At 41.7% G+C, this 24,890-nt stretch overlaps 1 protein-coding gene across 1 annotated transcript in view; it reads right to left on the bottom strand.

Annotated features, from left to right (window-relative positions):
* The window catches only part of PTPRG (protein tyrosine phosphatase receptor type G), a 397,438-nt gene that overhangs the window by 29,027 nt on the left and 343,521 nt on the right, over positions 1 to 24,890 (bottom strand). Inside the window, exon 14 of the mRNA XM_032193863.1 lies at positions 10,382 to 10,473. Within this exon, the coding sequence (XP_032049754.1) occupies positions 10,382 to 10,473 (92 nt within the window). The remainder of the gene's footprint in view (positions 1 to 10,381; positions 10,474 to 24,890) is intronic.

Here is a 24,890-nt window from a genome sequence, read left to right as displayed (position 1 = left end):
GGCACTTTACAATATTTAAGTGCTAACATTTATTCTGCGTAATATTGAGAATATCACCATCTCATAACAACATTTGTATTAATATTTTTGCTGCCAAGACACTTGAGTGGAATGATCTATAGGAACAGCAGTCAATAGCAAGAGCCTGTAAAACAATCTTTCATCTCCGGAAAAGTAACCCACACATCCTTAATTTCTTTGAAAATAACTTGGGCTATGATAGCAATTTCACAAACTGTCACAAGAAGAGTTCCATATGTATTATTTGTTTTTTTTTTTTTTTTCCTTGAGTAGTTTAGCTCAGCTGCGACCAACCAAGATCAAGGATTCACTGTAGCACACCAGAGTGTCCAATTTAATTTTGCAGAAGGCAGAATTTAATTTTAATTGTGATCTGTGAGCCAAAAAATACATTAGAGATAACATGCTCTCCAGTCCGTTGAATTCCCACCAATTTCAAGGATGGGTCTGCACCAGAGATCCATGGCAAAATATGGTTAGTTTTCTTTTATCATCATCACTGCATGGTGGCAGTATCTCTCCACCTTTAGAGCCACTGTTAATTCACTGCTCTGTTCTTCACTATCCTTTATTTTTCTCCTCCCTTTTTTCTCTTCTGCATTTTCTTTCGTACAGCCCCTTCTGATTCCCTCCAGAAGGCATCATCCAATATGGTTTCTTACCCCATTTGATAATGTGGGCAACAATTAAACAGGAAATAAATAGTAAATACTGTTGACATACAAGCTCACTGGGAGAAAGGGATCTTAGGCAGCTGAAGGTGCCCATTAACCCAGGAAAACCATGTTGGAACAAAGGTAATTGTTTGAAGATTAACATCAGAAACACAAACATTAGTAACTTAATAGACACTTATGATTTCCAGCTTCTAAACTGCTGGGATAACGTGGTCCTACTGACCATGCAAGATCTGGCAGACACTGCACAGCACCTAGGAGGAGGCCACCCCTGCAGTGATGCTTGCAGTCTGTATTTTTTGATTCATGCCCCCTAGCACCAAACCCTTAGCTAGGAGCAGACATTACCCCAGGTGGGGTAAACATGCATATTTAGCCTTGGGCAGCTGTCAGACCTCTGGCAAAATATGTAGCAATGTACTCAGTGCTCTTGAATGGTATCTGCTCTGATGTTACCTGAAGATAGCCGAGACCTTCTCTAAGAAAACCAACAGATGTAGCTAGATGCACATAGTATGCTTTTCCTTGCACTGTCTTCAGTCCAAAGGCTTTGATTAAGCCTTCTTTCCATCTTGAAGACAAATAGACTTCAATGACTATAATTCTTTTAGTCGATTGAAGAGATTAATGGAATCCTATAATGGCTAATTAAGAGCTCTAATAGTTGTTCTGTGCATATTCCCTTTTGCACCATATACTTTTTCCCATCCAGAAACCAGAGTGACGTTTGATGTTGTCAGTGGGATGCTTACATTTTGCAAGACCCACACATTCTTCAAAGAGAGTAGGGAAATGTTTTAATAACATACCTTCACCTCCAACACCAAAGATGTAATTACAATTCTGTCTAGCTTGGGTTTAGCCATCTGTTTTATCAGTGTAAATAAAGTGATTCTGGATTTACACCATTACAAAATATAAGCTGAATCTGGCACCATACTAACATATTAATCCTTTGTGTTATACAGAGAAAGAAATAATCTTAGATGGAAAGAGGCAGAAGTCTCCACGACTTAAATAATAATACATATTTGTATTTATTATTATAACCAACATCATTTATAATAATAATATTTATAAGCAGATACCACTGAAGCTGATAGGTGAGGGTGTGTTTCATTACAATGCCAGACAGTTAACTTTTGTGGTGTTCCCATCTTCACTTGCTGGGCCAAGACAAGTATCTCAGAGGAGTATCACAAACAAAACTGAAGGAAGCCTAACACAGCTCACTTTCTGCCACAAAAGAAGAATGCCAAGAAGAAAGACGTGCTTAAAAAAGGGTAGAAGAGGAAAACCTTTACTTGCACATACACAATACATTCTCTTAGAAAACAACCACCTTCAAAAGAAGCCCAAAGTATACAGAAGTAATAAAGTTAGTACAGGGTTACATTTAAAATTTGGACAATTAGTAATCCTGCCAGGATGGATTTTCCTCCACCTCCCACTTTAAGCTGCCTTTGCAAAGTTAAAGCAATAGAGGCCAACTGCAAAAGAAAAACGGGATATCATATCAGAGATGGCATTTCCACATAATAAGATCGGGGACTCATTTTGATTCATTTGCAGCCTGAGAGCTCACTGGATGGTTTAGTGGTATTGGATTGGAATAGATGGGCTCGGGTCATGAATTAATCCAGAAGGTCAAAAGCAAAATACTTCTTCATATTACCTTTGTCTAGTTTGGAGTTTTGGCATTTTTGAAGACCAGCCATTTGATGCACATGAAGAAGTCTTGGTAAGAAGATTCTCCAATGTCTTTCCTTGTGTGTGTAAATGCTTTCAGTTTTTCAACTATCATCTTACTCACTCTACTAAATCCAATACATTCCCTGTATCTTATGCCTTACTTTAAATGTGAAGACTTACTCCGATTCTTAGTCACTGCACTTTAGCCTCTCATCTGTAAGGCCACCTGGATTCATGTGCCATAGCTGCCATGTGGCTTGGCCCATCTGCTCCAACAGCAGCCACATACTGCACCACTCAGCAGACCTGTGCCACCCCTTGCATCTCAGAAGCACCCCCATCAATTCTCAGTGTGCTAGCCACAGATCACTCCAGCCAAAGGACAAAAGGATTGACCCATTCCCTTCTCCCTACCTACGGGGCTGAGCAGTGAACTGAAACAGCCTGCTAAGCTGTCTGATGAATATAAGAGAGGATTAATGGATTTGTGGGGAGGGGAAGAAGGATTAGTTGTCAGTGGGGTAAATGGGTTGATCTTACTCAATGCCATGGGGAATAAGTGACTATTCCCAGAAAGGGAAACTGCTCTTTCTGAAGACAGCGCAAACCAAAACAGGCTCATGACAGTCATGAAACCAGTGATGTGACTATGGACATTAATCCTGGAGCATCCACCTCTCAACGATGTATCCTCACGCTTCTCATCTCCTGCAAAATAGTTTTGGAAAAATCCTGCATGCAGTTGAAAAACCTGGCACTAATATTTAGGACGAATATTACTTAAAACTGAGTCCAACAGCTATGCCCTAAGTTACAATACATACCAGGTGAGCAAAGGCTGCAGAGCTCCAGCAAGAGCCTGCCCGTACATGCAGCACTGCAGCAGAAGTGTATGTGCAGTGCGATTCCAGAGGATTCATTCACACAGCCAGCAATGGGGCTCTCACAGCCCAGACTTAAATAGGATCCATGCAGCTGTACAACACAGGATGAGTGCACACAGCACTTAGTGGGGACGTAAAGCCCCAGATGTCTGTATCCGCTCTGTCTCTAGAACAGCAGTTAATCACAAAGAATATTGCAAGGATTAATAGCACACCCTTGGGTGAAATTCTGCCCCAGCAGAGGTTATTGAAAAACTCATGTCAAATTCATTACGGTCTAGAGAGAAGCTTAGACAAAAACCTCTAAGCCTACAGACTATGAGCATACTCTGAAGTATACACACTACAGGGGCCAACAACTTCACATGCAGCTCAGATTTTGGCATTGATTGAAATAGAAATGTTTGAGCAGGCAACCCACATCCAGATCCTGCCCCAACTCATGCCAGGACTTGACTCCACAAGAAATTCCACGTGTAAAAATGGGCAGTGCTCTTCTTTCTTCAAAGGCTTTTAGATTTAATGCATTTGAATTATACACATTTATATAGGCAAAGCCTTTAATTCTGCAGTATACTGGCTTCCCTTGCTTAGCTATTTAAAATAAGGATGCAACTGAAGCCATTGTATTTAATTTGGAATAATTAATTTTTCTGACTGATCATATTGCTCGCTGTATAAAAAAGTTAGAAACATAAGGATAGTTTTATTTGTATAACACGAGTATCAATTAATTTGTGATAAAACAAAAGCCGTTACAAACTCCTTAATATTGAGAAGGAATTTGTTTTCTATGGAGATCATTTCTGCATAAATACTAAAAAGGCAACATTGTAGGTTTCATTCTAGGAGCTCCAACTACATGCTGAAAGTCCATTATAGCTGGCATCCTCCTGCATACGCTGACCTCAGTGAAATTATAAATTAGAAGAAATGAAGATAAATAATAAATGACTGAGAGTTGATTACTGGGGATACCATTCCTCATTAATTATCACATCTTTGTAATTATGTGTTTATCAAATCCTGTTTTTAATAAAAATGTTTCTCAGTGTGAAAAGGCGTGTAAAACTGTGAATACATTTGAGAGTCCTGCATAGGTTGAAACGCTGAAAGAAAAAAAAAAAAAAAAACCAAAAACAGAATCCTTTTCTTCAAGATAATTACTATCTATTTGTTATAATCAAGTCAAATGAATACAAGGACGAGTTTCTGATAAAGGAGAGACACACGAAAAACCAGAATATGAAAAATCACCTGTGTAATACTGTAGCTACATTCATCTCTCTTGCTTCAAGATTTAATCTACTACAATGCTATTAGCCATGTGTCAGTCAGGAATATAAAGATCTTAATGATAAAATTTTATATGTGTCAAAATAAGAGCTCAGTTTAAATCTGCTTGTACAAATCTTAGATTAGGTTATCATTAATTATAAATGTAATAGCAATATACTTCTTCCCTTTAAGCAAAAATATAATTTCCAGTGAAGAGAATGAAATAATACGAATTTTCCCGTAGCACAGACATTAAACATGATCTTATTTGGTATTGTCTGCTAAGGAGGATGACTTTAATGTCACACATTTCCATCTTCTGGTCCAGTTGTGCCATTCATTACACACACACCTTACACTTAAGGATTAGGCACATGGAGGTGCAACTCTGGAGCAATCTGCAGTCCAGTGCAAAAGCTTTCTGAAAAGAAAGAATCTGCCCACATTCTAAATGGCCACCATGAAAACATTTTTGGATGACCGAGTCCACTCCTGAAGCCTCCATTACAATATCATAATTAGATACCAACCCTAAATTCTTTGGTGTGCTGCAGGAACAGGGATGGTCAAAGAGAAAAAGGAAGGTGGATGTTCCCTAAAATACTTTGATATTTTCTTGGCTTCAGAGGATGGCTGCGTTTGCAATATTGCGTTCGTGAATTTAATTGAAGCTGAAGATAGGTACGATTCACAATATGGTGCTGGAACATAAATCCATGGGGAGCAGAAAGCAGACATGAAGTCTTACACAGCTGAAGAGCACTACTTCAGTGCTCAGTGAAAAACTCCATGCCCTTGAGAAATAAGTCCTCAGCTGCAGTTAGCACTTCTCCCTGTCCCTCACCAGTCCCTAGCACAGAAGATCACTGTGTCACTGCAGTGGCCATTCACCTTGCCACTGACACGTCTTGGTGCTCCACTCTTCTGGCCTGGGATGCAACTGGGGACAGCTGCATCTCAGCAGAAAACAGTAAGGAACCAACCTCAGCTGGGAACCTGCAACTTCCTTGTCAAGTGAGGTACCTCGCTACGGTCTTTTAATAGAAACAGTTCATCATAGGGTGGTTGCCACCATAAAATAACAGAAATTCAAGAGGTAGGCTTGTAGAAAACACACCTAGTCTGATACATTTGTCAGGAAAGGTTGAAGGGAATTATGGTTATTGAAAAAATAAGCTTTTGAAAGTCTGCAGAAGAGCCAACGGAAGCTATGAGTTAAGAAGATGGACTCTTGATAGGATGACTTCTTGTAACCATGAGATGACAGAGGGATATGACAGAGGTTGATGGCTGCACTGGCCTTCACAACCTTGTATGATAGCATGAGGTGGCCAAGACACCTTTTCACTGCAGTGCACTTGGCTACTCCACAATTTCCTGGGCTCATGCAACCATCCTGTGTCATTCTTGAAGAAGTATGGCAGTGTTTCTCCCAGATTCTACCACTGTTTACTTTAAATACACTATTCAGAAACTCCAGCGATAGTTAAAAAGTAATAATTTACTGCCATTTAAACCTAAAAATGCATGCACCATGACCTAGGTGCACTAGGAAGTGCTCCTGAGCCTTCCAGTCTAGACACAGCTGAAAGGACTGGCATCACATCTGATGCATTTTACTTCTACTGAAAATGGTGAAAGACAGCTGGAATAATATGCTAAATGAACCAGCTGCGTTGGCCAGCTGTTCTGTTCTTTATGAGCTGTGTTTCTCTGGACTGTGGTCAAGACTATGCAGAATTTTGAGTTTTGCCATAGGGTCAAGCCTTGGCTACCTCTGTACTGATCTCACAAGTCCTGCTGGCATCAGTGCCACAATGCCTGTTGTGCCCTTGGGCTGGGCAAGGAACCAGGAAAACCACAGGAAGCTCCTGAACAATGCACCAACCAAAAGCAGGAAAACTCTGAAACAAATGATGGTAGGAAGATGGAAGGAGTGAAATTTGTGCTAATTCCACTGTTTGATACCATCTAGGTTACACAGACAGACACTTCTGCTCTGCTTTCATGGAGCGGGTCTTGCAACCAGAACAAAGGAAGACTGATGGAGATGCCTTTTGTTTTGTGGTGTGCAAAATATACAGCTTTGCAGAAATGCAAAAAGACAAACAAGCGAGTACAGGAGCTGGTTTGCTGGGAGAGATGTTGCCATTATAGTGAAGATATTCATGCAAAGATGATGTAGGCATGGCCAAAATTAACTGAGTACAGCAGCAAAGAGAAAGGATATGGAGAAATAATTTTGTTTGGCTGAATGGAGGTGTTTTCAGAGTTCTGCCACTGATAACAGATGTGTCAGTCAGGCACAAGACTGTGAGTTTAGATTTATACCTCGGTTGTAATATCCAGTGGCTGACTCAGTTAATATCTCCTTTGTCCTGTGTTTCTCTAGATCAAGCAGTGCAGATAATTATGAATAATGATAATGATTTGGGTCTCAGAGCAAATTTGCACAGATAACCACATGCCTATGGGTGATATGGCTTCACGCACAATAATTAAGCATGTATGCTACGGGAAGCGAAGTAGAAAATGGGTAAAATCATTCCTTTAGAAAAAGATTTTTCAGATTTTTGGCCCCAAAAAGCTGTACCGCGTACCAACTGGAGGTATCTGGGAGACTGACTTTAGAGTTCACAGAACCGAGGAAACACACGGTGTGTGTAACCAAGAGCAGCGTGTAGCAGAGAAATAAATATGAAAGCTACCTCTGAGCATGCCAACAACATCCAGAGCAGTGGCATGCAGAGACACCAGCGCCATGAGAGCTCTCGAGCTGCATCAGGCCATCGCTGCGCCAGGCTCCCGGGCACCTGGCACAGCCACTCTGCACCTGGGCCAGGACCAGCCAGCCCAAACTCGCTCAGCCTTCTCCTAGCAGCAGCTTTCTGCACGCTGTAGATGGGCCCTGGCCAGTCTGTTAAGTATCTTTCAAATGCACTGCTCTGAATTGCCGCCAGTGTGGCTGCTTGCGTACAATTGAGAGTAGAAGTTGGTCCACTAAACTGCAGGAGGTAGATGCACGGTTCCACGGGGATCTATCCAAATATATTTTTTGAGGATGTACCGTCTAGGGTTTCACGAGCTAACAAGATAAATTCAAAAAAACTTGCTTTTGCAAAAATGCTGCTTATATTTTAATTCTGTGATCAACGTACCAAAATAAGACTTTCTCAGACACTCTGACAGCTTCCACTGGAGAAGTTCAGGGGTTTATCACTTCACCAGTTGCTGTTAGTTCAAAGGAGAATTTTGTCATTTTAATGTCTTGAAGGAACTTCAGTGGGCTGCCTATGTGGGACCAGCAGCTGATGTCAGAGAAGATCATCATTTAGGAGCAGGTCTACAGGGGGGAAAAGGCCTTTTCTGTATTTCTAAACAAGGAAAATGTTTAGGAGAGCTTCACGATCTTTTCAAGCGGTATCTTCCATCTTTGGAAAAAGGCAACATAGCTGGAATTTCTCTCTACTAACTTAGAGCCTGATTACTGACTCCCTGTTCAGGTAATAGTTAATATGCACAAAGGGAGGCACTTCCAGAGAGTGATTTGATTTTTGACAGTCTGAACAGCTTTACTGTCAGTGCCAAGATCTTCAAGTTCATCCGTGCATTCTTTGTTAAGACCTTCTGGGTATGATTCAGCTTCAGATTAAGGCACCTCCATTCAGTTGTCTATATGCAGATGTCTCAATATCTATCATATCCACAACAATCATACTAGAATGGAAATTTGAGGGTTAGATTCATCTTCACATCCAACTAGACTAAACTTCTGCCTGAGGCCCAGCTCTCCAAGTGCCCTAGAGCTGATCAGCAGTCCTTGCAGATTTTTTTTACTACAAAGCTTCTCGAGGTGTCCTACAGCACTTGATCAGCAGGTGTTTTAATCTTCAGTGCCCGTTATCAGATGTGAGCAGCAATTTCTTAGCAGTACTGAGTCTGAATAGACCACGGTGTGCACTGCTGTGACAGCAGCATCACATCAGTCCTTAAGGTGCTATGGTCTATCAACTTGGCTTGCTATAGTCATGGGTAGATGTACCCAAAGTCTCATTTTCTTCATTTCTCAGAGACTTGGTGTTTACATGCAAGAATGACTGCTGAGAAGCACTAGTGTACGTGCTGGCCTTATGATACCTGCCACCTGCATTGCTTTAATGGAACTGCTTCAGTCTGTATTACAATTTATATGAGTGCATTCCAGTTTTTAATGGACTGTCCATCAAACATCCCTATGAAACGGGGAAGAACCATTGTCTCAACTCAACAGATAGCAGAGCATGAAAAGATGGAGCTTTCCGTTGCTTTCTTTATCTAAGAAAAGTTTGCATCAATTATAAAAAATAAAAATACAATTGACCAAAGAGAATGCTCTTTGAGGGGAGAATTTCTCTCTTCTCACTACCTTGTGCTCAGAATCCCCCAGGTTTTGACATTGCTCTGTCAAGGCTAGCCCACCCTTCCCTTCCTCACAAGCTCTAAGGAGGCATCACATGGCAGCAGACAATGTGGAACCATTCCACTCACTGTCAAAGGCAGCCCCATCAGCAAAGTGCTCCACCTGGTTTTAGAGTCAGAAAAATTGAGTTCTCCACCTATTCAGGCTCTTCTGTGAAAGATCATCACAGGTGGTCTAAGACTGGTTTCCTGCCTCCTGTTACTCTGAAAGAGAATGAGAGGAAAGGTGGCTCCTTGCTAAGGAAGTGAGGTGGCCAAGACACGTATCTCAGTCATCTCAGTCTGCCACAGAATGGAGACAGGATGATAGTATGTTTTCTTTCCTCTTTGGTTGCACAGAATCAGGCTGCAAGGCAAAATGCCTATCATTTTCTACAGGAGTATAATATCTAACCTTTCATATTAGTTCCCATGGGGATTTTTAGAAAGTCTTCCTAGAAAGAACAGTCACACATGTCTGCTGAATAAAATCAACGGAAATGTAAATGGACTTTCTCACTTTTCGAGGATGGATGTTTTTTTCAATGTCTCAGAAATGGCTTTGAATTTTTTTTTTTTTTAAATGAACCTAATAGCTGCAAATTGAATCCCATACCAGCAATACAAATTACAGAATATGACAAGGAAACTTTGAAGTGATAAGTACAAGCATTTGACAGGCTGAGGTCAGTACAGCATTTTGGGTATCTTGGTTCTGCTTGAGAAACCGAGCAACATCAAAGAAGTCAGAGGCTGCAAAGGCCACTGTAACACCAAGCTGTTCTCTGCCATTACTACTTAAAGGGATCTGGATCCTGCACTTGATATTTCCTGGGGGAAATGCCTCATGAAGAGACTAGTGCTAAGCCCTGCTTCCAGCTTTACTCTCAACATAGCCGAGAGGAGAATTTGACCTTTGGTAACTTGATTAATACCAAATTAACAGACGGCTTTGGACTTTACAAGATTGTTTGCTTATCCTTTCTGTCATGCTTTCCTCCCTGAGACCCAGCAAACACCACCCTCTGCACATGCTGAAAGTGGTGACAAACCCCTGGTCTCGAGAGAGAAGTGGAGCTGGGTGTCCCTTGTCCACAACCCACCCCGACAGAGCAGTTTGTTTCACCTTGGATGCAACGCGTTAGTGTTTTTAAGAAGTGTTGCTTGTGGTCTTGACATTTGACAAAGGTTACTCTGAAATTCCCATTAAAATAACGTGGGAGAGATGCCTCTGGAGCATCAGCAGCCCCACTGCAAAGCATCTTAAATTAAATGAAGCAGCATCAATACCACAAATTTCTATAAAACACCTGTGATTTAATACAACGTTCTCTTTATGTAATTAAACCAGACTCCAAATAGCACAAACACAAGAGATTAAGCCCGTCTTACCTGGAATAGGTATAATGGGAATACTTTCATTGGGGACCACACGGGGTGAGCTGCTGTCCTCCACATAGAAATGGGCAGTCTGAAAACACTTTCTGTTAAAGGGGAAATAAAAAAAAAAAAGGTTCAGGGTGTGAAAAAGCCCAAAAGTTCTGCACATCTTTGGCTTCTCCATTTCTACTCCACATTTTCAGATATAATCGTTTAAAAAAAAAAAAAAATCAGTAAGTGAAAACATACTTGAGTTTTCAACAATTTCAATCCTAATTCCAGATTCTGGTGTGCTCTAATTCACTGACATCTGACATCCAGCCATCATAAATGCCTCTGTACATTATTCCAAAGTACCATTGAATATGGAATTATACTCACAGAAGTCAGCAGTTGCAAAACAGGTTTCAAATACATCATCCAGAAAGAAACTGCACACAAGAAACATATTCAGCATACACTTCAAGCCAAATCCACCCAAGACACTAACATTTCCAGGGAACACACACTTACTGTAGAGGTTTATGCTATGTATCAGCGGACAGACAGTCATACAGCATCTGTAACTGCTGCGTGTCACGATGTTCTGCTACAGAAGTTATCTTTCAAACATTTATTTTTTTTTAAACACCAGAGCCATATAACACTCATCCCATCCTCCTCCTGCAAACTTGTATTACATATGCTGCTACAGAAAAATGCAAGACACTTAGCTTGGGCCCCAGGACTCAGCTCTGAAAAGGCCTATAAAGAATAGAACTTAAATCCACCTGACTTTTTTTTTTTTTTTTTTTTTTACCTGTATTTAAGGCAAAGCAGAGAGCACAAGCTGGTCATCACAGAAAAGGTACTGAGCAGAACAACATGAAGAGATCCGAGGAGACTCTGCATGGTGATGTTAACTGAGGCAGGGTTTTCCAACACCAGCGTCACTGCTCATTGCTGACTTAATGAGCTGCTTGAGGCTGGAACTGAATATTTAATGAGTCTTGCTTGGTCTGAGCAGCTATTGTGACACGAGAAGGGTCTGCTCTCATCTGTCAGGGGCACTTAACAATAGCTTCCCATTGCAGAAAGATGCCCTTCGCTGCAGCCCTTAATGAACTGCTCAACACCTGGGCAAAGTTTGCAGGCGGCCTTCCGAGCTGCGCCTTTTGTCAAGTTGCTGTTTTCCTTGCTGAAACATATTTGCATGGAGTGGCTTCTAAGTTTCTGCCTTGCAGCCTGCTCCTCTGTAATTTGGGCATTGTGCTCTGCATAGAGAGCCCACTCTGCTGAGCCGGCTTTGCTGACACGGTCAAAGTAATTTGTGCTCGCTTTGTTTTCAACATCCATATGTGCCAGAGAGCAAAAAAGTCGCTGAAAAGCAAACCACTCTCCTAGGCAAAACCAGAACCAAAAATAATCCCAGGCACTTGCTTTCTATGCATTTGTACTTTCTAGCCCACAATCAGAGCGCTTTATAATGCAAGCACATGCTGTAGCAGCACAAGTACAACTTAAGACAATACAGAAGCAGGAAAGGGCATATTGCACAGCACGGAGCAACTGTCTCATAGCAGCTTTCTATTTTCAGACACCACGTCTTGCATTGTGCTGGAGTTATTTATTTAGTCGGCATGCTTTTGTTAAGAAACACCATAAGGTGAGTTCACACATGAGGATGCAAGATGTGCAATAGCCTCAGCATTTAAAACCATCAGCTAAACCCCCCCCACCCTACTCTCTCCCCGGTCTCATTTTTTTTTGGCAGCCTTTATTTTGGACAATGCACACCCTGGGGGCACAGAGCAGAATAAATCAGTCACACATAAAGAAGAAACTATGAATATGAAACAGGCAAAATGTTCCTGATTTTGATATATTTGGGGCTCTTTCCCTTGAGTCAATACTACAGAAATCCTTGAACTGCTTCTCCTCGTAATGAAGGCCTTAAGAAGGTGTTTGATAAAAGGACAGACCTTTACATAGGGATTTACAGGATTTTTTTAAGCTGACGATACTTAAGAAAAGCAATTATTTTTTGTAATTTGTTATTTTAGACTCCGAGAGACTCTGTTAGGCTGGCATTATGCTTTTTTTCAGTGCAGCCGTAAGATAGCTTCTCCTTAATAGCCTCACAACATGTAATTGTATTGCATAATCACACTGTGTGATACTGTACGGCCCGTGATGGCGATAGCCGAACACCCAGCGCAGCGTATCTCTGCTGAGCACAACGGTGGAATAACAACGTACTAAATGAATATTTCACACCGCAAAGTTCGCTGCAATCTTTAATGTCATTAACAATTCTGTATTTTACTCCTGGTAGACCTTCTGCAGCTGTCTTTGAAAAGGCAACCGCATGATTTGAATAAAGGTTTTCTCGGTTACAAACATCACATAAAATACACCCTTATCTTATGTACACCCGTACATAACACAGCATGCTCATCACTTCACAACGCTAGATACCGGCACGTTACACGAAGACATACTCCTCAAACATTTTTTAACCTGCTCACAATTGCTGTTTTCCAAGTTATTCAAGTTTATCCTCTACATCTGAGCGCCTGGCGCCCATATCCTGGTGACTCCCCCATTTCCCAGGGGCTCCTGGTGACGGGGTAAGGCTGCACCAATGGGAATATGCAGGCTCAAACTCAAGAGCAGGATAAAGCAGACTGATCTTCAAAAGGCCTTTTACAATGGGTTTCACAAACTCACTCCATGAATTTTCCAGCAAATTCTGCTTACTGGGCCTCTGTTTACTCTCGTACGTCTCCTCTGTGCAGCTCTAGGAGGGAGCATAAACCTCGGGGCACCACACAGATGCCCACAAACCACCCAGTTTGGATAATGGCCATTTTTTTTAGCCTGGGAACTGACCAGTTAAGGAGCTGCCTGGACCAAGAAGAGCCTTCTGCAAACTCACCTAGCTTGTAGTAATACATACTGATAGTTGGAATTGAAGCTATGGGAAGCCATTTCAGTAAGTGTCTTCTTCCCTGCTTTAGGGTGCTCCTATCTCTTCCCTGGCACGTTCTTCTGCCCATTACCTTCCTGTCGGTATACAAACCTTAAGTGGCAGCAGTTGCTAAGGCTACAAAAGGCTGCAGTGAATCTGTGTATATCGGGAGGGCTGGATAAAGGGAAGGGGTGAGAGCAGAAAATTGCTTGTTTCAAGTCATTGGACAAGCAGCCATGAAGAGAAGTGGGAATGGATGCAGGGCTTGACAAGGTGCAAGTCTACAACAGTTTTCAGGATGAGCACTTCAGCCTGTAACTTTTGACCCCAGGGTGTATACACGTTCAGGTATTTGCACCCATCTGCCCATTTGCTCAGAAAACCGACATGGTCAGCAGAAAAAAAATATGAGCTTTTTCTTCTGTCAGAAGCAGCCCTTAGTGAATGAGCAATCTGAATTTGTCAATGGCATAAATGATTATTAAAATTTTAGCAACTGAAACACTAATTTTAGAGTAATTCTTGTATTCAGCAGAGGCTGTGCAAAAGCAAATCGCAGCCTTCATTTCAATTCCAAAAGATTTCAGAGAGCCCACATCTTTTCTGCAGTATACCAGAGTCTGTTGTCTCTGAAATAGGCTTGTGTGCAGTGAAGCACACAATTTTCTCTAGCCCCATATGTTTTTTGGCTCCCTTTCCCTGGGGTACAATAACTGTGCGAGATTGTGGTGATCAGATACACAATTGTCACATATGGACCGAAATGCAGAAAGTAAAAGACTACGAGATTAGCATCTCCCGAGAGAAGGAGCAGAGGCAGGGTCTGGAATGCAAAGATGACGTTAGGGAGAGCATCCCCCTGCCCCGAATCTTTTTGCAGAGATACCAACAGCGCTTTATTAAAGGAAGCTAACAGAATGCAAAGTCCAGAGCAGCAGCACCTCATTATCACACTACAAGCAAAAAAAATATGCCAAGAGATGCTTCTGATTAGCTAGGTTAAATGCTTGTTCCATCTCTGCTGAGCAAAACACCAGATTAGCTGCTGTAAAAAGAAGAGATGCCTCGTGAGATTTTGACACTCAAAACAGGTTTCCTTGGTTATTAGTTAATAAACCTCAAGCAGCTTCTCCTTTATGCTCATCTAAAAGCCAGATCACACGACGGCCTGGAAGCATGGATGCATTTTATTTTCGCATAGAAGATAATGCCTCAGTGTTTAGTTAATTCTGCCGCCAATGCAAACACACAGTGTGTGCTGCAGCCGACGGCAGTGCTGGGACCAGCTCTGAGGGCAGCGCTTGGCCTTTACTCCTTTGTGCTCCGTCTCGCACGGGCAGCATCCCCTGATCTGCGCTGACAGGCGAGGGATCTGCACTGCTCAGGAGCAGCTGAGGCAGGAGGAAAAGGAGCAGGGGATTACTGCGGTAGGGCAAATGACTGCCTCTGCAGTGGCCGGCTGACACCGCCAGAACAGTGGCTGAACATGGGAAATATCAAAGGGGAATGCTTCGCTTCCTGGGGACACCCAAGGGCCATGTCCTGCCTTACACGCTGAAGTGCCTGGCATGGTCACCGATCCCTTGTTCATCAGGGATCTACTCTTTCTTTCCACAGCAGCCTCTGTTGGCTGGAGTCAGCATGTATTCCCTCTCCGAGGCTGGGCAGATTTATTCTTTATTTCTGTAATAGCACTGAGGAGCTCTAGACTCTTGGTTTCTTTGCAGTTACTCTCTCCTTGGGTCATTACCTCCTAAAGCATGACCAATTCGGGGCAGATGGCTTGAAGGGGTCCTGGAGGCCTATTCACTACCATCAGTGCAGGGCAAACCTTGTCCTCTGGGTACCCTTCCTCCAGAAACAGCCTCCCACAGACAGGAACTCTGCAGAACGTACATTTATTGATGAAGAGGTGCTGCAGCCACCCTACTTTCACACATAGTCCTTGGCTGGCAGGCAGCACAGGCAAGACCGACCAGAAGTCAAACCAGGATCTGTAAGAGACCTTTATAGCAGGCTGCTCAGGACATGGCTTATTCTTTATCGAACGCAACCTGGATACAGGCGCTCATTCATCATGCTCCTCCATCACGGGGAGGTCTGCAAATAACTACCAAATAAGGCCACAAAGACAGGAAATTATCCCTTTCACTACCTCTGCACAATCATTTTCGCTTTCAATAGAAGAAAAGATGCTTCAGATTCTCACCAAACTGTTTTGCATGTTTTCCAGGAGACACAATTAAGATTGGTTTCTGCTGGCACCAAAACCAGGGTATGTATGCAGTCAAGTGTACTAGTAACACATGGCTCTGCACTTTAAACTAGCTTCACTATTCCTTGGCAAGCATTTGTCACTGTCAGAATTGGCAATGACTCCTCAGAAAAGAGCCACAGACTACGGAACAACAGAAGTGCTGCAAATCATGACCATGTCACCAGCAGAGCAGTGGATGGGAGCCTGGACAACAGCTGTCTGCAGTCTGCACTGCTCTAGCTGGGGTCATCAGTCACTGATTTTTATGAGCAATAAAACTGACTCAAGCGTTAAGAAGAAAAAGAGAAGAAAAAAACACACGGAAAAAGCTGATCTTATGAATATGAATAAGTGACCAGCATGGAGCAGTGATATTCCATTCATTGTATCAGAAGGGCATCTGCGTTTTCTCTTTTTTAGCCATAAAATGGCTTGTATTGCCCCAATTTTCTTCAATTATTTTCCTTCTCAGGTCTTAATGCTTAAAGACCAGAATCCAAAAGCTGAGTTACAAAAGAACCTATGCTGTGCCGGAACAGTGACGCTGCGAAGGCTTACCGAAGCTGAGCTATGGGAGGATATACAAAGCAGGAATGAGCAAAAAACAAGACTGTGAAGAAGAGCTGAAAAAGGAGGAAAATTTCCTTGTGATAATGCTGATTCTCTTGCATATCCCTCCTGAAGACGATTCACCTTCTCCCCACAAAGCAATTTCTGCCTGTAATCTTCTTGAGCAGTGTTAAGCATCGTACAGATACGACAACTGGAGAGGTCTAGACAGTACATGGATAGATTTCAGAGGTTCACAGCTGCCAAGTGTTTGGCAAGCTGAATGGCGAAAAGAAGGCTGGCCCTTCCAGAGGACTTCCTCTGGGCAAGGAGAAATGCTTTTCCACACTCCTCAGTTGTGCACCAACACAGTCCCATAGAAGCTAAAAGGATCCAAGTGCTAATCACCAGTCCAACCACACCTACTTAAAACTACACATATTACTAAATCACAGAGAAATAAAGACAGGAAAAATGCTGGGAAAAGGCAGACTAGGAAAAAAAAAAAAAAAAAAAAAAGAAAAAAAGTGTGTAAAACTCTGAGGCAGTATTTGTGATGAACAACAAACCACTAGTAAAATTCTCCATCTGAAAAACTCATCTGCAAACAAGGCGAGGGATTTTTGACACAGAAAGACAGCTAATTTAATATTGATGGCCTAAATTTGCCAGCTGACTACACAGCTCTCCACAAAATTAAAAATCCTCTTCTTCCTATCCTCTGAGATCCTGGATTTAGACGGCATCTTCCTGCACCAGACGACACACCCATTTAAATCACGTATGGTACTGAACTCAGACATTAGACAAGAAATGTTCATTTATAGAAGGGTATTGAAATGGCTAACAGCACACACCAAGAGGAGCTGCTTTCAAGTCATCCCCCCCTTCATCAGCTGTGTGACCAGAAAGTGCCCAGGTGGCCAACGGAGAAATGCACTTAGAAAGCTCTTTAACTGCAAATTGTAAGTGGATAAATTGTAGTTTAACTCAGCACAAACATTTTCCACGCTTCCTTATCCCATCTTGCTGTGGTCCCTGGAGAATAGCAAAGACGATCGTGAAGCCTTATTTGTGATGACACTTGGCCCTGTACCACTTGGTAGCTAATTACTCTCCTGGTGACCTCTGACAGGGCCAGCAGCATCAGGCCTTCCCCTCCTGCTTTAATCAATACTCACAACAGCTGTGTTGGATACACTCAGCAATTTTACAGATGACTGAATGGGTTTACTTTACTCATCAGTATTTGCTGCTGTAAGAGAACGAGCTTCTTAGCATATGCATTACCGCTCAAATTTTTAATGTCTTCGGGCAAAAATGGGGTAGAGAAAGCTATAGGTGGTATCTTAAAATGGTTTAAAAATTAGGCATAGTTTTAAAAGCAAAGAGAAGCCTGATGTATTCATTTTCCTTTCCCTGAGCCAACTATTTATTTAATGCAACATTCATACCACAAAGACTAGAAAATCAGAGGAAAACAAACGCATGCCTTTTCCAATCAAATAATACCTCAGGCAATTCCTGCAAAACGTGTACTTCCAATGCCCTAAACGTAACATAATATTAAAAGGGAAGCGAAAACTTTCTCACAGAAGGAAGCTAAATGTAGCCAAGTGAAGAGTTGTTCTGTAATCACGAGAACTGCAGCAATCAATGAAGATTGCCTCTTACTAGAAAGGAGCTTTTAGTAGCACCTCCAAGAACTCAAAATTGGGCATACTTGATATTATCATTTCGGGACATGAATTCCCTTTGGGATGAATCTCAGAAGAGGTAAGAAGAAGAAAAAGAGCGAGGGTGGCACACCAGGAAGTTAAGATGCAGGTATTTTTAAATGCAAAGTGTAATTCATGGATCAAAGTTGTGCTGTAAGAAGAACGATACAGAAATGATCCCAGCTAAGAGAGGACAGAAAAGATTTGGCTTCTGCTTGGAACATTCACCTAAATGTCCCCCAATTAATCTTACCTCAGCTCTCAAAATGGAAGAGCTCTACTCTTCTTGTTGCTAAAATGCTCCTTCCTCCTCTGAATGAGACATCAGGACATTAAACTGACAATTATTTTAGGTATCCCAAGCTACAGACAGGGACCTAAACATAACACAAGAATGTGCTAACAGATCAGGCACAATTTTTCTCTTTTGAGGGCCATGACCATCTTCAAGCCGAAATGCCACAGTTCATTAAATATAACGAACTACTTGGTGGGAAGTGCACTCTTTCTCGTCAGAGATGTCCACTTGCACCTGGATGAAAACTGTATGGGAAAAACTAGGAAGATTTCCCAACACCACTGGCCATATTTCATGTTCATCCTACTGGGGCCAGGATAAAATATTAAAAATGTAATTATTTCTTTCCTCTTTTCCTTACCGTGTATTTAGAAAGTGGGCCTTTTTCACTGGCCATTTCAGAAAGAAACTCCTACTTATTTTTTTATTTTTTATTTCCTCTTAACTCTGTTTAGGACACAATTAGTCATGGAACAAAACGACACCTTTAGAAGCATAGCACAAAGGAAAAGAAAAGAGCAGCTGGCACCAAGAGCAGAGAAGCAAATTATTTAGTACCTGGAAGATAATGAGAACACTGAGAATACACTGCTTAATGGTAGCGCTCCGACAGGGCTGCGTACGTCACCTCATCACGCTAATACAGACAGACCGGGTGGCAGCCAGCTGGTCCTCCTTCCCCACCCATCTCCCTGAAAGCAAAGATTTGTAAGCCGCCAAATAATAAACCTGGACAGAAGTCTTGAGGATCATTAATCTTGCTATCAATCAACCCACTTGGCGACTCGCTTCTTGCTGCTGTTGGTACTAATGCGGTAGTGACTCAAGAGCTCTGTGGAAGCCTGGCGTATGCATGTCTGAAGCATTGCTTTAATGAGTTTCTTGCATTCACAGGTTAACAAATGTGACAAGGAAGCACAAATATCAGAGACAATAAGATGATGTCCATTGAACCAAACCACTGAGAAATGCTGCACTGTGTATTCTGCTCTAGTATGCTGAACACATCTCTAACAAGCTCTGTAAAAATACTTGAGTCAGACCCCAGTGACCTATCTGGGATGCCAGGAGAGATGCAGCCATGCTAGTGTGAGCTCTGCCTGCTCCAATACTCCTTATCTGCTGGGCTACATACCTCGGGCACGACTCTGCCCTAATAGAGCTATCTTGTAGAGAAGCAAGTTGTATGAGCTGAAGTGGAGTTCAGGTTAAACAGGACCATCAGTGGGCTGTAAACATAGCCCCTGGGCTCCCTTGGCTAAAGACAACAGACCCACATCAATTCATAGATAAGCATAAAATGTCCCTCCATCAGTAGGATCAGTCCAGTAGTATTTACATTAAACACTGCAGTATTTTCTGCGAGAACGTTTCTAAAAAGTAAACTATCAGCAACAGCAGTAACATCAGACAAATCCCAAGATAATTGATGTTGTAAGAAAAATCTGATTAATACCAAAAAGTGGTAAGCAGTATTAAGCATACTTAGGCACAATAAATGAGCACATGAAGTAAAAACCATGCATATTTCAAATTACCATCTCCACAGACCAAAAAAGCCATAATAAAAAAAAAATATCTAAAAATATAAGCAAGTAATGAAGTCCACTATATCCACTATAACACGAGCCAGAGGGGACTACAAGGATCATCCTGAAAGAACTTGAAATGAAGTGAGAAAGAGTTTCCCTTTCAAAGTATCTATTAAGAACAAGGACATCTTTGAAGCTTCAAGCCTATGGCTCATTCAAAGCCCCTTGAATTTCAGTGTCAAGGAAATGCACTTTTATAGCACATGGGGACTCAAAGCATGAGGCATATCAGCAAAGTCATCATGAAGTATATTGACAGGCCCCCAATTATACAGAAGAGTCAAGAACTGAAAAATTACAAAGCAACAGATGTAGACGAGACTTTGCCTTTAAGGAATCATTCCAAATTATTCTGAAAATTCAGAATGCTTTCATCCTCATGACAAACTTTCTCAGCAAGAATACACTTGGGCAAATAACCTATTGCTTTCCCATTGTCTTAATCAGTCTGTAGAAACATCTAATAACAAAACTAATCACAGTGAGGAGAACATCTTGATTCAAGATAAAAGTTCATTGCAAATAAGAAAAACAGGAAATTCAGTCGACCTATGTTAATTAGTAGATACCTTAACACCAGATACTGTTTAATATATTTTCTATTTATAGACTGTTCTCCTTTTTTTGCATGATTTTCAAAACTTTAATCTACCTTTTATTAAGCTCCTCATAACCTTTCAGTATTGGCAAATGTGGGACTGAGGAAAAGGAGAAAAAATAACACAAGAAAGGGAGTCTGCATCTAGGAAAAACACGTGAATGCTCCTTAGTGTATGAAGAAATGTGTCTGGGTACATCAGGCACTTGTTTGGAAGGAGACATGTAAATTAAAGGCAAGCTCTTGTCTCGGTATTTTCTTTTCTTTCACAGCACACGAAGTGACATAGCTGCAAAAGCAGGCATGCTATCCGTGAGGAACGTAGGAGATGTCTGCACCTAGGTGAATTGTTCGGTGCTGACACCTCCAACAATTCAGATTCATTTTCCGCCTACTGTATTTATGCATTTCATTTCCATGGTCTTAAGTGATCCGCGGTGCTGCTTTTGCTGTGATTAGTGCAGCGATTAGACAGGGAGCTCAGGAAGGGAAAACTGAGCAGCACCCACCATGGCCAGCACCATGCATTCGGGTACATGGGCAAAGGGAGCTTCCAGCCCCGACAGGGGTCCTGCCTTTAGACCCACTCCAACAATTTCCATTTATGTTGGTGATTGGGAATGGTAGTAACAAGCCTTCCTATTTTATTCCTGTATTTTAATTCAAGGAGTTTTGTGAGCTAAAAATGCTTAAAATGCAGACTAAACAGCAGAGTATTTTGCCACTATTTCTGGTAGTTTTGTCCCAGACATTTGGTTTCAGATCTGTGATTTCCTGTCGAGAACACACAAGTGTGAAATACTTGTTGATCCGTTTATTCATTTGCCTCCTGGCTGATCATAGCCATTTTGACAGAACAGACAAATTGATTTGCTCTGTGTTGTTTTTTCACATGCTTCTCCACCAGCCTGAAAATACCACCCCAACTTCCCAGATGCTGTGCTTAGGTCTTCATCACTCCTGCACCCTCATTTTTCATCCTGCACCCTCATTTTTGAGGCTTGCTAAGCCTATTTCACGCAATGCCCAGGATGTCTGAATTTTCACAAACTCTCGCTATAGCAGCTTCCACAACTCCATCTGCCAGACGAAAATGATACATAATATTTAGAAAAACTCTTTTTGAACCATTCATACCCAATGAACGATTTACATCACTCGCTAGGACACCAGACATATCTGCTGGCACGGATGCTCAAATATATCTGTGACAATTGCGCTTGGTTACTGCAGGCAGTATTTAACCATTATCTATGACACATCGCAGCAAACCATCTATTTTTCCAAGTCATGAACAAACATTGCAATTTGGAGAGGAAACAATTCCTGAACATTCTCATTGAGGAAATGGCAAATGTAACAGCTTCAAGTGATGAGGCAAAACTCTGTAACATCAGCACAAGTTATTCAATGCAAAGTAATTTCAGCAGGCTAACAAATGAGTCACTTTTCTCAGACAGACATGCAGCAGAATCCAGTGCCTTTAATTTATATGCCCTTTTATTTCAAAACACGCTGTCTCCCTCCGGTTGGGCTAGACCAACGGGATGCAGCATTTCCCAGAAAGAGCTGAAGAAAGCAAACTTGGCATGACAGTAACTAAATGTTGATTCAAGGGAATTAGGAGACGTTCAAGGGGACAGGTCCCAGGTTCCAAATTATGCTCCACTCTTGTATTGCCCCCATATGATTATAGCAAGTTTGCTTACAATTTGCTGCTCACACTTCTAATTGGATTCCTGCAAAGGGCAGTTTGCTGTGCCATGAGCTTGTCACTTTAGATCCCGCTTTATCTCCAAACCACGCAATTAATAATCCATTCCATTTATTATAAAAGCATTTGTTTCGACCCATATGATGCTATCAGCAGCCATCCCATTAATATTTATTTTCACAAAGTGGTCCACTGATGTTAAGGTCTCAGATACGACTGGTAACTTTAAAAGAGGAAAATACATGAAACCAAAAAAGTCAAAACAGAACATGAGCTGTAGCAGCAAACATCCAACCCATATGGATTTAACTCCTTCTGCACAGAAAGCCTAGTAAATACAGTGAGGTTGGTGGAGGGCAACGACAATGGGAAAGCTCGACCCGTCACCAGAGAAATTACATGTGAGGTTTCATGTGTGAGCACATCTCCCTGGGGTGGGGAGCTGCTGTCTGAAGCACCAAGGAAAAAAGATGCTGGAAGGAGGTGTGGAAGGGGAATGAATGTTCCCCCACTGTCCTCCACCCCAGTGAACCTTAAACTCTGGGCTAGGGGAATACAGGGACCACAAAGATGGTTTAAAGCTGTTTTTCTTCAGCATCCTTTTCTGTCCCCAACACACAGGGAATTACAACACAGGCTGTTCCAGCTTGATTATTTTGGAAGTCAACGGGACCCACACTTTTCAGCTAAGGAGTGGAGGAGAAGTGGGCTGCAGATGGTTTAAATGTCTCAAAAAAAGCTGGCATAAAGCTCTTTCAGTGCTAAGAAGCATTGCCAGGGACAGACTGGACATCCAAGTGAAAGTTCAGATCCTGCAGACAGCACCGAAACCCACCAAAATCTCAGACTCCCAGTAAAACGTGGACTTTTCATTTCCCCACAGGCCTAAGTGCAGCTTCTATTATTGCAAATGCTGGTGAAATGGGAGCATTTCTTCTGTGTTCAGAAGCGCCCAGCTGCTTCTCGTGCAGAATGCTCCTGAGAGTGAGATTACACATTCAGACATGGTGAGATGAAGCAGCTGCTGTGAATGTATATCAAATACTGTGATTTCTTCTCTTCTGCTCGCTTATTCTGTGCATCTTGAATAAAACTATGCTGCAGGGACAACAAGTCTCTTTGTAGTAGTCTCCACCTATTCCTTTAAACTATACAACAGGGAACTTGTTCAGTGTAGCTCTGTGGATAACAAAAACAGTGATGTTGAACTCTAACCTTCCACTACCACAAAGAGCTAAATTAATTCCCTGCAGCACATCAGTGCTGCTTTTGAAAAGGCCCAGACACTGCAAAAAACAGATGGAAACTAAACTTATAGGCCTTTAAAGATGTCAAGCATTTCCTTGCAATGATGGCATAAGAATCTTTCTTCTTCCCATCAATTTTTTTATTAATCAGAGCACACATGGCAACTCCCCGTGTGGCACCACTCGGGGCTCACCCCATCAACATAAAACCTTGGGAAATTATCACCTCAGGTTTACCACTGGGATAACAATGCTTTTATACCTAGAGTTAAAAAGATGAATTGTCACAGATTTATAAATCAACACACAAGAGCAGACACTGAACTACAATACCATTCTGCTGTCCCTTGTCTTCCCAGGGACTGTTTCTGCAATTCACTACAGGATCCGGCTCAGAAGGAAGCAAGGACTCCCGTTGCACTCTGCCACCTTCATGCTTTTGCTTTCAGGGCTACCGTTTTGCACATTTTGAAGCACAAACCTGTCTTGAACTGCAGCAAAACAAAGCTTGCAGGCTCCTGCTCTAGCAACCAAATACTCTTAAGAGACTGCAGAGCCCCCCAGGACTCCCAAATTCTCATCTCCACCATCAAATTATGTGGAACAGAAAACACTTACTCATCCATTTTCTTGAAGCCGTTTGCGTGAGGATCTCAGTCAAGTTAGTCTTTCTCTCCCAAAGAGCTGAACTGGCGTTTTTAACTTCAAGAGGGCAGAGTGGTTGTGAAGTGCCCAACCACCTCTGAAGAGACTTTGGGGATCTGGAGCCAGGTCCTTATTCAGAGATGACAATTATCACTGCGAGCATAAGAAAAAGGGTTCTGCCCTACTGACTGTAGCCAAGTGCTCCACATAAGTTGGCTTAGCAGTGATAAGTGTCACGTTTACGATGCATTTTGCAACATGGAAGTCCATAATTTGCTTTCCAGGGACCTATGCTTGATTATCAGGAGAGTTAGAAGCATTCACTGAAGTCTAATGAATAGAATTAACACATCATTTAAACAGGGACTAATATGTATGCAAATTAGAAAAAGTTAGAAATAAGAGTCCAACCCGTAATTTCAGAAAATGTAGACTGCATCCTTGTGAAATATGAATGTTTCAATTCACATCATATCTCCACATCTATGTTAGCTGCTTTGCATGTGAACAATAGGCATCAAGCCCATTTTGATTTTTATATTTGAACTTGGACTTACAAAATAGATTATATTGAAACTTGAATAATATATATGCTAATTAAATACTCCATTTAATGACATAAATAAAGACGAAGACCAACACAGGCCAATTTACATTTGCAAATTTCCTAATTACTTTATTTTCCTTTGGAAAGCAGAAACTTTATTTTCACAGTCACTGGAAAAAAAGGGAATAATTTCTTTGCTGAAATGATTTTAAAAATCTTTTCAACTTTTTTTTATTCTTTAGGAGTGATCTCCAAGGAAATACAATTCCTAAAATTGCTTTGCCTAGACAGATTCAATATTAAATGTCACCCAAGTCAAACTATGGTGATTTGTGCATGCAAATGGCATTACTTAATTATTATCAGAGGTTTCTGGAAAAGGAATTGCTCTTGATAAATATAAGGT

This window comes from Aythya fuligula, chromosome 10 (assembly GCF_009819795.1).
Source record: "Aythya fuligula isolate bAytFul2 chromosome 10, bAytFul2.pri, whole genome shotgun sequence".
NCBI lineage: Eukaryota > Metazoa > Chordata > Aves > Anseriformes > Anatidae > Aythya > Aythya fuligula.
This window is presented reverse-complemented; position numbering and strand designations above follow the sequence as displayed.